The sequence below is a fragment of the Clupea harengus genome, chromosome 7, assembly GCF_900700415.2.
Source record: "Clupea harengus chromosome 7, Ch_v2.0.2, whole genome shotgun sequence".
Taxonomy (NCBI): Eukaryota; Metazoa; Chordata; class Actinopteri; order Clupeiformes; family Clupeidae; genus Clupea; species Clupea harengus.
In genome coordinates this window covers 24,469,429-24,484,361 of record NC_045158.1, presented here as the reverse complement: position 1 = coordinate 24,484,361, position 14,933 = coordinate 24,469,429, and the positions used below count along the sequence as shown (strand labels likewise).

General features: G+C 45.0%; 1 protein-coding gene across 2 annotated transcripts; it reads right to left on the bottom strand.

The window, feature by feature from the left end:
* Nucleotides 1–449: 449 nt before the first annotated feature.
* LOC105905297 (glycosyltransferase family 92 protein F13G3.3-like) lies at nt 450–8,138 on the bottom strand. 2 transcript variants are annotated; one of them, XM_031570914.2, is made up of 2 exons: nt 8,002–8,138; nt 450–1,979 (listed from the first exon to the last, which is right to left on the bottom strand). In XM_031570914.2, the coding sequence occupies exon 2, from the start codon at nt 1,944–1,946 to the stop codon at nt 612–614; it is 1,335 nt and encodes a 444-aa protein (XP_031426774.1). In that variant the 5' UTR covers nt 1,947–1,979; nt 8,002–8,138; the 3' UTR covers nt 450–611. The 2 variants fall into 2 exon arrangements, with proteins under 2 accessions (XP_031426774.1, XP_031426775.1); XM_031570915.1 differs by lacking the exon at nt 8,002–8,138 and adding an exon at nt 4,334–6,634.
* Between the last annotated feature and the right edge of the window lie 6,795 nt (nt 8,139–14,933).

Sequence of the window (14,933 nt, the reverse complement as noted above, 5' to 3'; positions counted from 1 at the left end):
CAAGACCCGAGCTGCCACTGCTGATCGATTTTTATTCTCAACCTCAAAAAGTCCCTGCTAGAGGTGACATCATTGTTTCAACAGGATGTAACCTTGTAGCAATCGGTCCAGTATTGAGGTAGAATGCTATAACTGGCAACCGCAAAACAGCTATACAACTGTGCAACTGTGTCAAAAAGTCAACAATTTTTCAACTGACAGGCCCATAATGTTATCATAAGTGTCTGACTACATGAAAAGGATCCCTACAGATATAGATCTGTGTCTGTTCACCTCAGTAACTACAGAAGCTGTAGAACATTTACATTTAGTCATTTAGCAGACGCTTTTATCCAAAGCGACTTACATATGTGCGACTTACAATGTATACACATTTTACACTGATGGCACACTGCACATCAGGAGCAATTAGGGGTTCAGTGTCTTGCTCAAGGACGCTTCGACAGGGAATCGAACTAGCAACCTTCTGATTACTAAACGACTTCTCTACCACTGTACCACTGTCACCCGCAGTAGAAGCAGTCATTTCCATATGATACACAGTGTTACCAGAGCCATGATGGTGATGCTTCTGTCCAGACAGCGCCATGACCACCGGGGGCATCAGTCATTTACAACAGACCTGATTGATTTAGTGCTCGATCGATGCTCGGAATCAAAAGCTCCTCAAATTCCCAGAGTTTTTTGTCGACGAACAGCTGATCTTTGGAGAGTTGTCCTTGCAGTGGCACCCTGACATGGATGATGCGGCATACATCAAATGGGACGGTGAGGACCGGTCCGAACTGCTTCAGCGTAGAGTGTACTGAAGTCTGCTCCACGCTCCGGGGGTCGATTAGCAGCTTGGTGGGGTTATACACGTACTTCCTTTCTGGCTCTCGGTAGACGTGCTCCAGGATGTTCACACCAGGCACACTCCTCCACCGAGGCAGACGAAATCGGCCGCTGTCATCGAACTGCGTTTTGGGGAATATGTGGTTCTCGATCCTGAAGACCCCTGCGTTGGGATGCTGCTGCTGAAGAGTACCCATTAACTTTTCCAGGTTGGCATGCTTGTAAGGCATAATGATCTCATCAATGTCATTCAGCAAGAGGTACTTTGACTGGTACATGTATCTGTATATGCATTCGTTCAGAGTGGTCAGCTGTCCATAATAATGAATATCCCCATGGTGTAAGTCATACTTCCACCCAGTAGAGGGCGTTAGGAACTTGTCTATTGGCCAAGGCACAACCTCCAGAATGCCCTCTTTCCTGTAGTACTTGAGAATTTTCTCAACGTCTGGGCCACAGCTGGTGTTGTAGATGACAACCCTCTGAACCCCTGTAAGCTTGTACACCTCCATGGTTTGTGCAAATTGGAGGGCATTATTGTACTCCCCAAAAAGGTTAGATATGCATACAGTAAAGTTGTACCTAAACGAATCCTTGACCTCCTGGTTTTGGATTGATAAAAATGTCAAATTGTGGATGTCGTATGGGTTAGTTGTTATGCTGACACGTGTGAATTGCTGTGACATTGGACTCAAGCACAAAACGTCTGAAGTCACAAAAGGAAAGCCGAAGTCATCAGTGTGCACGTCAACTTTTGCCTGTAAATATGTGCACTGACTCAGAGCCCCATCAGTCTTAGCATTAGCATCAGCCTTAGCAGTGGTATCAGCCTTGGCGTTAGCGCATAGGACACAGTAGAGCGGCTGGAGCTCCTGCCTGCAGATGATGCTGATCACCCTGATAGCCCCGCCCAGTCTGTGGTCCTTAAAGGCAGACACCATGAGGTGCCTGGAGCCTGGGATGGGGGTGATGGTGTCCGTGGGCGCCCGTTGCCATGGCTGTACTGAGGTTGTCTCTCCGTTCATCAGGGTTATCACGTGCTCCCACTTCAGCATCAGAAGGATGGTCAAGGCACCGATGCCAACCAGCAGCGCCAGCTTCCTCTGCATCATGTCTTCGCACTGGGATACGGCGTCTACACATCTCTGGAAAACATGGATCATTACACTCATGATCTCTTCTATAACCACACACACACACACCCACACGCTAATGAATACATTTAAACATACTCTGACGTGTTCTTTGATTAAAGAACACATTTACACAAAGAACACTGTTCCTCATTTACAAAGTGGATTTTTGATGACAAAAAATGAAACTAACACTGAACGTAATACAACGATATCATTCTGAAAATGTAAATAAATGCATGAAATCGTTCAATTCAATTGTATATGGATAGTGGCAATAACAATTTAAATGTTCTCTAAATGCTTTACACAGCCCAGAGCCCAAACCCCTAAGGCGACTGGGGCAAGGAAAAACACACTTAAAGGTACAGTGTGTAGTATTAAGTGGCATCTATGAGTAAACAATGGAATGTACTATTCATAATTATGTTTTCATTAGTAGATATATTAATAAAACTTTACATAGTAAAAGTATACATGAAAAGTAAATTTTTTTGTATTACAAGTTTCTTTTAAAATTAATTTCAAATATGCACATGAGCTCCACACTTATTGAATATGTCCATAGGCAGAAACACCATTCATATGTATGACAAATACATCGGCCCAATCTTCATCCAATCATCCTACTGCCAATGGGAGATGGCAATGTTGCTTTTAGACTGGCCTCTAACCTGAAAATTGCCTGGCTTGGTAGTACCTGCCAAGGGTATGGTGTTTCTGCCTATGCAATCAGGACATATGCAATAAGTGTGCTCATGTGCATATTCAAATTCATTTCAAGAGAAACTTGTAATACAAAAAAAGTTACTTTTCATGTATACTTTTACTATGTAAAGTTGTATTGTGGTAGGAGTAGAGGAAAAAATTAAGCCTATGTGGGTGTATTTTGGGCATATTCGATTAGTGTATAGCTCATTTGCATATTAAAATTCATTTTCAAAGAAACTTGTAATACAAAAAATGGTACTTTTCATGGGTACTTTCATTGTGTTAAGTTTTATTTTGATAGGAGTAAAGGAAAAAATTTAATTTTTGAGATGTATTTTTGCCATGCATTATTGGCACAGATCTCAGATTTATGAGAATTAAACATATTTCCTCAACTAGGATATCTTAGGACTTTTCTGGACACCTCATAGAAATGATCTATGCTGAAAAAAATTATTTTACAATTAATTCCTTTTTTGGCTCCAAAATGGGTTACTTTGCCTGGCCTACTGGGGATGATTCCGATGAAGAGATCAAGGGTGAATTCAAGGTCAATAGGTGTGAAGGGTTTGACTACATTGTGTTTTTTGTTAGTTTAGAAATGGTGTTGAGGAGAAACCTTCAGTTATTGTTATTTTTTTTCAAAAATTCATAGTCCAGCTCGACAAAAAATTACATCAGAGACAACATTTTTATCTACTAGGGAGTCACAGAGCTCATCACATCAAAACATTTGAAAGGGTGCAGACGTTGTCACGCAGTCTGATTGGATAGCAACTCAAAGATGTTCTATTCCAATGTTTGTCGCTGGTGCAGGGTTATGAAAGCCTTAAGTGCCGTGACATCTGCCGACCACAAACTTTTTTGTTGAGCGACACTTGGCTTCGCCTGGACCTTGAATTGGGCTTAAGGGTTGTAACACTCTACCTTTCCACCGCATTCGGTGTTGATTAATTAATATTCCATTATACTGTACGTAGTTTTAGAAAAAAACACATGGCAACAGGACACAGATGCAAAAGTTAGCTCACAATCCGTCAGCCACTAGCGCTGCTAACTAGCTTTATGGCTCTGCTACACCAGGACACAGATGCTAAAGTTAGCTCACAATCCATCGGCCACTAGCGCTGCTAACTACAGTCCGTGTGTAGCTCGGGGGATGAGGAGGCTTTTTACTGTGTTAACTTAACTTGATTTTTGAGCGGGCAGTGGTTTTTATCATATTAAATTAGAACAATTATCAATTTAGGATTACATTTAGCGTTGTTAGTGGTCCTGTGGCATGACTGCCTGAGCTAAACCACAATAAAAAGGTGGATAAAAAAAACTACATCAACAGATGGAAACCTCAGACAAAAACAACAATAAGCGTTTGACAATATGCCTTAAAAAAAAAACTTGTGACACTAGAACAGTAATTGTGAATTAACAATGAAATCTGAAAACAGTACAGTTAACATCCTAGATCTGAATGTTTTCATTTGTTTGTTTGAGTTATTTGCATGTGGTCAGCTGTTTCACCTTCACTAACTGAAATAACAGTGAATACACAGTGTATGACAAGTTATTTACAAGAAGTATGAGATTGTCCAAGTAGAACCCAATGGCCCTGACCCCCCTAAAAAAAAATAATCACCCATATTCCAAACATTTACCTGATGTCGGCTATGCAGTTATTAGGAACTGCTGGATATTAAGCCATTTCTCCAGACCCTCTTACATTCCCATTCTCCGTGGTTACTACCTGTCTGTCATACTGGTAGTTTGCTATTGCATCATCGGCATCGTGCTTCATGAATGAGGTGATCATGAGGCTGGCTTCAGCTCTTGTGATGGTGCTGAAGAAGGCCTAATCTGTGGAACTTCACACAATATTGCTGCAGACTGCTGTGTAACTTGGAAACATAAACCCTCCCCATCAAACGACTTCTCCTTGGTACTGTCCTCCTCCTTCTAATTACCCTGCCATATTCACACAGTTCTATTTTCTCTGCAACAGGCCTCCCTAGAGTGGGGATGTTATAAATATAAATATATATAGCAGTGCATGCAGTTAGTCATGCTTTAGTTTATTTATATAATGTAGAGTTGCCTTCATTGGTTAGATCTTCTGATTGGGTCTAAAAAAAGGCCTGCTTGTCTCCACGGCCTGCTAGGGATGTGGTAAGTTTGTGGCCAGAAAAGAATTTTGAAAACAGTTCAGTAGAAATCGAAACGATCTCTGCCAGAAGTGGAAGCCCTGCGGAAACCCTCTGTTTACAGTTGCCTGGTTCCCACCACACTGTTGTGCACAAATTCTACTTTGCTTATAATACATACTGGATGCCAGCCTGTTTACCTGTAATCTAAACAGATGGCATCACCGACATAGTTTTCATTGCATCATTGCTCTGCTTATGCCTGTGACCGTAACCCTATGCATGTCTCAGCTTGCTCTTGATTCTCTCTTCTCCTTCTCTACTCTACTTCTTCTTTGTTCTTCTTCTTCTGCCGTTTTTGTCCTGCCTCGTCTCCACCCACAGTTTTCCACTATAACAACACCATTCTAGAATTCACAGGTCTGCCCTAATGCCTCATACGTGGCTTTCATCTCGCTTTTCGATAGACCAGCTTATTTATTTATTTATTTATTTTTCATCGCCATTTGTAGTCACTTATTTTGCCAGTGTAAATTAATGGGGGCATGTTGATGTCCCATGTCTCATGTCCCAAACAACTTTTTACAGTCCCGTACCCCTTCAGTCATTCAATCTCAATCTCATTCAAGTAAGCCCCCCCTAAAACACACACACACACACACAAACACACACCCACCACAGGTTAATGAGAAGGGTGTGCTTGAGAGGATATACATAACTGCAGTGTCTGGCTGAATTTGAGAAAATCTTCAATCGTTTCCAAAAAATCTCTGCCAGTATTTTGTTTTCATGCTCATCAGAGCTGAGAACCCACTCTCACATAAGTACGTCGTGGCAAAGGGCATCAAAGTCTTTTCACTGAGGTGCGTTGTTATGTCGCGTTTCACAATGTCTGTCACACTGAGTTGATTTGCACACAAAAAAGCTAGTAGCCTGGCTAGCAACAACTGTACTGCTGCTAACATCCTGCTCCGAGGTAGACTTGGAAGAGCAACCTGGGTTGCTGTCGCTGGCAGGTGCATCTTCAATTGTAGGCCTTCTACTAGTAGTAGCGGTTGGTGTCTCTTTGGACCGGGGATTACCCCTTTTTAATCATTTATCCATATTTCTACTAAGGGCATCAGCGAGTGGCATATGGGGTTTGGGATCTTTATCATCTTGTCTCAAGCTGTGCAGGTTTGTGAAAACATGTACATTTGAATAATTTAAAGTTATCAAATGTAACCTACATAAATTAGTGAATCAGTAGTGACCTTAGGCTAATGTTGGCTGACATATGGACCCATTGAAGACCATGAAGATAACATAACATAACAAGATAGCATTTAAAACTATCCTCAGGGTAAATTGTAAGTAGTTCACTTTAAAATCAAATGCATGTTGTGAAAAATGAATGTGCATTAAGGGCTGATTTGTGGTGTGTTGTAAGAGAAGTGTTGGCTTTTAAATTACTGAGATTGTTAGCCAACAAAACGGGGTTGTCTGAACAATATTGTTGTGAATTTAAGCTGTGATACTCATGGGTGTAATTCAGTGTTAACTTTTAAATGTTTTATTTAAGAGGTTGTTTGTTGTTAGTAGTTACTTTTTTAAGAGTTGTTAGGGAAGATGAATGCATTCACCAGCATGCCAATGTGGCTATAACGTTACTCCAACTTGTCAATGTCAGTTCTAACCCTTCTTATATCCTATGACACAATTTTAAAACGTCAGTTTATTCAAGCAAACTGTGCTTCGTGTCTCCAATTGTGTGTCATTAAGTACGCTGTTGAGCAATAGCCAGTTCAGTTTAGCTCTCTTCTTTGTGTGTGTGTGTGTGTGTGTGTGTAACCTGACAGCACAACCCCCGCACCTCAACTTCTGCTGTTCCGCCAGATGTTTAACGGCTATCACTATGAAGCTGGAGCACCACATGTGACACTCCCTCTTAAATAGTAGGCTATGCGCACACTGCTACTTCCCCTTGACCTCACAGCTGACACAATCAATGCACACTGTAATATCTGTATAATATCTGTATACACCCCACTCCCTGTGAACATGTTCTCCCTATGTGTATTGTTTTTCTACTGTGATTTGTGTATGTATGTTTGTGAGTTAAGTTAAGTGTATAAGCTATTTATTAATAAAGGGATTAATAAAGTATCCATCTATCTATCTATCTAGCTATGTTCGATGCCACAGAGCTAGCAGAACACATTAAATATAACACTATATTATAATAACAAGAACGTATCTGTCTCTATCTCCTGCAGGAGAGGATGCAGACAGGTCGATAATAAATGAGCTGTTTGGCACATTTCATACCAGCTGCAAAGGCCTGAATGAGCTGCTAATGAGGCTGACTTCACCTCTTTTGATGTGTATTTATAAAATTCCCACATAATAAAATTAAATATATACAGTATATAAAAAAAATGTCCCCACAAATAAAATAATCCCACACTCCCTTATTCAAACAGTTGTGTTTTCTCTGCAACGGGCCTCCCTAGAGTGGGGGGTAATGTGTGAACATGGCAGGGGAATGAGAAGGAGAAGAGGGATGGTTTGACGGTTTGTTTAAAAAAAAGTTATGTTTTTACATTTTTAGTTTTTTGTTTTAATATATAAAATGTACCTCCTTTAGATCTGTCTCTGTCTAAGCAACACACTCTTGCCAGATCTGGCAACACAGACTACCGTATTTCTTCAACCATATTGCTGCAGCTTCCTGTGTAGCTTGCACACATAAAAAAAAAAATGTAAACCTCAAACCATCCCTTATCTCCTTAGTACCCTGCTCTATTCAGTGGGGATTTATTTATATGAAATTTTATATCGAGTTGCACTTCACTTTTGATTTTATCGAGCAGTCACCAGTCAATATTCATTTAGAACATTCTTTTAAGTTTTTATAGAATCAAGGACCTAGTCCTTTAATGCAAGAGGTGAAAAAGACATAGAGTCTCCATCATTAAAAGAGAAAAGTCAAGTTAAGCTAAATTTTCGTTTTTATTGGTTCATTCTCTGAAGGCAAGAGCCGATATTTCAAAAAATCAAATGACTAGTGTAAAAAAGTTCTGGTTTGATGCTCCCAGGACAACCTCGGCTTTGTTATGCTGTAATAATATCAGTATTGCAACTACTCCAGTCTAAGTCTTCATTATTTTTACACACGAACAACAACATTAGATAAAAGCACTAACCTTTAGGAGAGCAGAGAAGAGGTTGAGTCAGGACATCTGAACAATGTATCATCTGAACAATTATTTGAAACGAGCCGTGTTAGCCCTACCCCTTCCCGAAAGCATCTCACACACACACCCAGCCAGCCCTGCCTGTCTGAGCCTGATACCACCTATCGTTTACAGTGAGGTGCTGGCCTGTGTGTGTGTGTGTGTGTGTGTGTGTGTGAGGTGCTGGGCGGCCGCCCCCTGCCTGTTGTGCCTCCCTGTCATAGGGGATATCTTTGGCATTTATATGATGGCTCAGGTCCCAGTGCACTTTCCAGCAAACACTGACACAGCGGCGATGAATAGGACTGGTTTAGCAAGTGTGTTTAGTGAACTTGCTGAAAGGATGTGCACAGCTTGCATTTGCTGCGTGTTTCGACTGTGTAAGCCTGCTCGTGCCGTGCTTGAGAATATGCCAAGTGCCCGCTCCGATCTGTTGTTACATTAGACATTGGAAAAGGGAGGGCTTTATCGAGTAATTCTCACAGGATTTCCTGGAAGGAAGCATCCAGCCCCCCCCGCCCCCGATGCACTTGCTGCCTCGGCTTTCACGTGTGGGAACATGTCTGGAATGGTTATGCATAGACATATTAGCGTTAGGTAGAGTTAGCTGTTTGTTAGCAGTTAGTTCATGTTTGGAGTGTGTAGTCATGTTGGGGTTGTCAGAGTTAACTAGTGATCAGGAGCAGGGGGAGTTTGAGGACGATGCTGATGCGGTCACCATGGTGAGGCCTGTTGAGTTCTGTAGAGGGAGGATGTCATTATGGAAATGCCTCAGCTCACCAAGTGCATTATGTGTCTCCTGCTGACGGTCTTAAGTGCAGGCATATTGCAACTGGCTCTTTCTGTGTGGTTCACCACGGGTCTTAATGTGCTCTGCAACACTGTTAATGACTTAAGAATGTATTAATGAAGCGCCTTGAAAATTACCTTGTAAGAATCATGTGCTTATGTAAGCAGGAACATGGCTTTTCTGTTTCTGTGTGTGTGTAACTTAGATTAGTTACAGACACCACTTAGTCTGCATATGTGTAAGAGCATATTTGGGTCAGAGGTGATAAGAAGGGTTGAACTGCTTCTTTCAACCTTGTGTAAAACTGACATCCTTGCATGACAGAAAGCATAGTAAGATGAACTCGGACGTCAGAGACCCACCACATGGTTATCCCTGCTGACAAAGTGTTTTGGCGTCAGAGAACGCTAACTTCTATCTAGGGCTGCAACTATCGAATATTTTTGGAATTGAGTATTCTATCGATTATTTCATTGATTATTCGAGTAATCGGATAAAAAGTACTTTTGCGTTTTTAAAAAACAATATCAATAGTGCGTCACGCAACATGACAGGCTTGTTAAAATGACCAAGCAATTGGCTGTTATTCCTGACAAAAACAGGTATTTATTCCAACTCCAACACTTTGATTGGATCAAAGCTCAACAGCTGTGTGTGTGTGTGTGTCCGTGCACGCGAGGGAGGGACAGAGGGAGAGGGAGAGCGAGATGAGGAGTGCATGACATGAGATCTGGGTGCATTTGCTCACTTGTTACTTAACATCATGCCTAGTCATCACTATCGGCATAACATAGGCTACAAATAATCACAAATACTGTAAGTTGTAACTAGCGCTAGTGTTCATGTTAGTTATTAGACTGCTTGCCTTGACTACACAGCACACTCAAGGTCACAGGCATGACCCCACTAGGCCCTGACTGCTTGCCTTGACTACACAGCACACTCAAGGTCACAGGCATGACCCCACTAGGCCCTGCCTGCCTGCCTGACTACCCAGCACACTCTGGGCTTCAGCAGTGACCTCCCTTAGGCCCTGACTGCCTGCCAGGCTACCCAGCTCACTCAGGGTCACAGGCATGACCCCACTAGGCTCAGTAAGGCCTTTCTACCTGGCCTTACTTGACACTTGTTTTTGCACACAGGACTCTCTGCCTCACCTTTCGTGACACTTGTTCTGCAAGGCTGCTCCATGTTCACCACATCACTGCATTACAACCATTGTATTTTTCTACATCCACCTTTCCTGAAACAGCTGAAACAATGAGTCAGATATTATTCTATTCTTGCAACACCGTTATGCTGTGGCTGTTACATCACGTTGTATGTTACAGAATCAGATGATACAAAATAAGTAGAATAGTTATATTTGGTTCCATCAGTTCCCCATATGAGCATTACTATGCTCACACACGAATTACCATGTGGAGGGTCTTTCTGCCATGTATGTTAATGTTCTGGGTGGGCAGTCTCTACCATGACAAGAAGTGCTGAATCAGGAACAGTTTTAAGAGTGATCTTCCAAGGATGTGGCTGGCAGGTTGAAGTGTAAGGGCCATGTATCCCTTTTGGCCATTTGATTATCAACAGTCCTTCACTTTAGTGTGAATATGTGTATCTCTTGACAGGCATGTGGAGTGGACTAAGATCCATCACAGACTACAAAGGGAGGGGTTGCAGTGAGACCCAAGTCCTCTGTCCTACTACCTGACGAGCTGAACGCCTTCTACACTCGCTTTGAGAAGGACAGTGACCCCCCTGCAGTGGAGTTACCTGATGGCCTAGCCAGTGGTGTGCCTACATTAACTGTAGCCGAGCATTGCCGGCATTGCTTCAAAAAGACCAACCCTCACAAGGCTGTGAGGAGATAGATAGACCAATCAAATTGTCAGGGCGGGCTTTATACGATGATGGACAGATGATCAACCCTAACGTAATCAACCACGTCACCAAAGAGCTTTTGGGGTGAATTCGTTTTCAACAAACATGGCTGCCGTTGGAGAGCTGAAATGTGGAAATTCGAGTCTGTTTTAGAAGACATTGACAGCACATTCATTTTGAAAGAGGAACAGAGAAACGCGATCAAGGCATTTGTCGATCGAAAAGATGTTTTTGCCGTCCTTCCTACGGGATCCGGTAAAAGTTTAATGTATCAGCTGGCCCCATGGTCTACATTATGGTCATACTACGTTGCTCTGATTGGTTCTAGATATATCCAATTGAGCGAAGAGGCATTTTTTTTCCTGGTTCGGTTGAAACACGCCCCATAATTACAGCCCAACGGAGCGGTATCAGACTCATATTCTGACTAGAATTAGTATGAGTATGACATCGTCAGGCTACCTCCCTATGCAAGTGGATCTTCGACTTCCTGACGGGGAGGCTACAGGTGGTGAGAATCGGTGACCGCACCTCAGCCACAGTGATCACCAACACAGGCACCTCCCAGGGCTGTGTGCTCAGCCCCCTCCTGTTCTCCTTGTTCACACATGACGTTCACACATGACTTGCGGCAACGCAGAGTTCCAATCTCGTTAAGTTTGCTGATGACACAACCATTGTGGGCCTCATCACTGAGAGTGACGAATCAGCCTACAGAGGGGAGGTTGATACCCTGGCAACATGGTGTCAGGAAAATAACCTGACTCTCTACTAGGGATGGGTATCGTTTGGGTTTTTTCCGATACCGGTGCCTAACCGATACTTTTAAAACGATACCGGTGCCTAAACCGATACTTTATTTCTTTTAAATAGCACAAAACGACGATTGACGACATTAAAGAAAGGCTTTTTTATTGCCAAGGCACATTTTTTTCTTCAAATTGAACAATATTAACTGTTTAAGGTGTACTATAAATACAAAACACGTGGCTTCAAACTACAGCTTCAAACCTTTTAACTTCAAACTGTGAACAATATATCATAAATAAATACAAAACACACACACACTCCGTTACTGCTCGTTAGCTATCGCTAGTTCTGTACTGTTTTGGAACCAGCCTCCGTGTTTCATGTTGCAGCCTGAAATAATTCCTGTTTATAAGACAACATTTTACGTACGTTTTGTTCATTTAGCTGCATGATTTGCTGCTGTTATTTATTTCAATCGGCTCAGGCACCGAAAGGAAGCACCGAAATCTGCGTTGCATTTCGGGCCGGGTAGGTACCGGTTGTATTGGAACCGGTTCTCGGTACCCAACCCTAGTCCTGTCAGTTGGCCTTTGACCGATTGAAGACTGCACTGTTGGAAGCTCTAATCCTGGCTTATGCGGACTTCAACCTGCCCTTCCGTGTGTACGTGGATGCAAGCCTGAGTGGGTGGGTTGGGTGCGGTGCTGTCTCAAGTCCAAGATGGGCAAGAGCGGGTGGTTGCCTACGCGAGCCGCAGCCTGCATCCAGCTGAGCGCAACGATCAAAACTATAGGTCAATCAAGCTGGAGCTGCTGGGTCTCAAGTGGGCAATCACCGAAAAGTTCAAGGATTACCTCTGAGGGGCAGAGATTGAAGTATTCACTGACAACAACCCGCGGGTGCACTTGGCAATGGCAAACCTGGGGCCCGCAGAGCAGCGGTGGGTAGCCCAGCTCTCCAATTATCACTATGTTGTCAAGTATCGGCCAGGTGCCAAGAACGGGAATGCAGATTCCCAGGGGAAGCCGGGGTGACTGCAGTTCAGACTGGCCCAGAAACACTGCCTTCCGGGGACGAAACTCCATTAGGTGCAGCAGAGGCCAGCGAGGCCGTGCTCGCCGCCACTCCACCAAGTCAGTGGAGGGATGCACAACAAGCCGACCCTGACCGTCGGCAGTTGTATGATTGGAAGAGGCCGAATTCCTTGCCCACCAAGGAGGCACGCTCTACCCTTACCCGTCAGGTCTAGAGACTGCTTGCCGACTGGGACCAGATCGAGATCCGAGATGGGGTCCTGGTGCGGCAGACGAAAGGACCAGGTACCGGGATGAACATTCACCAAGTCCTGGTTCCAGGTGGCGAAGCCCAAGGGGTATGGGCCCAGTACCACCGAGCCTCAGGGCATGCAAGCAGCGAGCGAACCCTGAGCCTTCTACGACGAAGATTTTTTTGGCCAGGCATGGTCACCGACAACAACGCTAGGACCAAGGACTGTGTGGAGTGTGCCATCAGCAAGGCCGGCCCTAAGGTGAGACAGCCCTACAGTCCATTCAGAGTAGCTATCCATTTAAAAATAGTTGGATTGGACTATTTGTCATTAGGGAGACCAGCTGACACTTATGCCTATATCCTTGTCATTACTGACCTGTTCTCTCGCTATGCAGTAGCCATGCCGACCCGTGACCAGACCGCCCACACTACGGTGAAGGCCCGGTGGGGCGCATTCATCCAGACATCTGGCTGCCCGGAGAGGATCTTCTCAGATCGAGGTGGTGCTTTTGAGTCAGAGCTCATGCAGCAGTTGTGTGCCCTGTATGGCTGTGTCAAGAGCCGGAGGACTCCGTACCACCCGCAGGGAAACGGAGCTGTTGAAAGGTTCAATCAGACCTTGTTGTCCCTGTTGAGCTCCCTGAATGCTGAGGAGCAGTCCCAGTGGCATCTTAGCCTGCACTAGTGCAGGTGTATAACAACACCATTCATAGTTCCACCGGGCTGACTCCTCATTTTGTGGTGTTTGGCAGACACGCCAGACTCCCCGTGGACTTGTGTGTGGAGGCCCAGCCGTCCCAAGAGCGAGCCCCCCTAGATGGGTGGGTCTCTCACCACCAGCAGGCCCTGACCACAGCCTACCAACAGGTCCGAGCACGCAGAGACAGGCCTGGGACCAGACACGCTACAATAGGAGGGCTCGGGCTGCCCCATCGCTGCCAGGGGAGTGAGTCCTCATACGAAACTTCAGACCTTGGGCCTGAGGAAAGCTTGAACCCAGGTGGGTTCCTTCACCTTTAGTGATTCTTTCTCAGGTGCGGCCTGAACAACCAGTCTACCGTATCCGGCCCGAAGGGAAGGAGGGTCCTGTTCGCACCCTCCATCGGAACAACTTGCATCCCTGCCCTGCTGGTCTCCAAGGGCCTCCCACCTCTTCGCCCAGCGATGCCCCCAGACCAACCAGGGAAGAGAGAGACCTGCCACCCCGATGGCCAGTGCTGGGAGAACACCCTCCTGTGCCGATGCCAATACCTGACCTGAACAACGCGCCTTTTGCCCCAGTGCCAGTCCAGGAAGCTATACCTGAGCCTCCTACTGATGCCCAGGAAGGTGAGGAGAGACAGGAGGAGTCTGTGCCTCTGGTCGCTGCGGTCGCAGCGGCCTAATCTTGGGGTATGTCTGCTACGTTATCAGCCGTGAAGTGGCTCGGGACGACCACCCTTTTAGTAGGGGGGGATTATGTTGTGTGGGCCCTGTGTGTTTTTATGAGGGATGTCTTATGTATATGTATAACTTGTGCTTGAATGTTGGGAGTGACTTTGTGGGCTATCTGCCATTGGACAATGGCTGCCCTTTCTGCTGCCCTGTTCTTTTACCCTCTAATGGTCAGACATCCCGCTAATTGCCGTTCGAGGAATAACTAATAAGACACGACTGCAGGCATTCAGTGAGGTTGGGTGGCGACGGCACAGAGTGGCTGAGCCATAATTGAGGTGGAAATAAGAGGACTTACAGCGGCGAGGGACTGGGATTCCACCACCGAGCCAAGGCCACGGGCTGAGTGATCCACGGTTGCTATCCTCCTCGCTGCTATCGCTGCAGCGTACTGGTCCAACGCCGACTGTAACGTCCGAGTCGCCTTATCGTCCCCATGCCAATGGTAGCGACCGGGCGTCAAGTTAAAAGTCCTGGCCACCCGAGAGTTTACTTAAAGACACTGGCCGTGCATCTAACTAAAAGTCCGGCTGTGGCAAGAGAACTTTGCGCCGGCCCTACACCTAGGTGGACTGGTGTTGCAGCCTGACCGATCCAGTCTTTAGTTTGTCAGTTTCCTTATTTTTTTATTTGTTCGGTCGGGAGGGACCCCGACCAAACGGACATTCTTCTCTGTGTGCCCGAGTGCTAGCCTGCCTGCCCTGACAGGTGATAGCGTTGAGGGTGGGCTATATGGGAGTTACTGGTAGCGGCTTGGTGGTCCTTATGTGCACGTGTGAAG

Excerpts from the sequence above, each read along its gene's own strand:
- LOC105905297 (XM_031570914.2), bottom strand. The coding sequence starts at position 1,946 with ATGATGCAGAGGAAGCTGGCGCTGCTGGTTGGCATCGGTGCCTTGACC.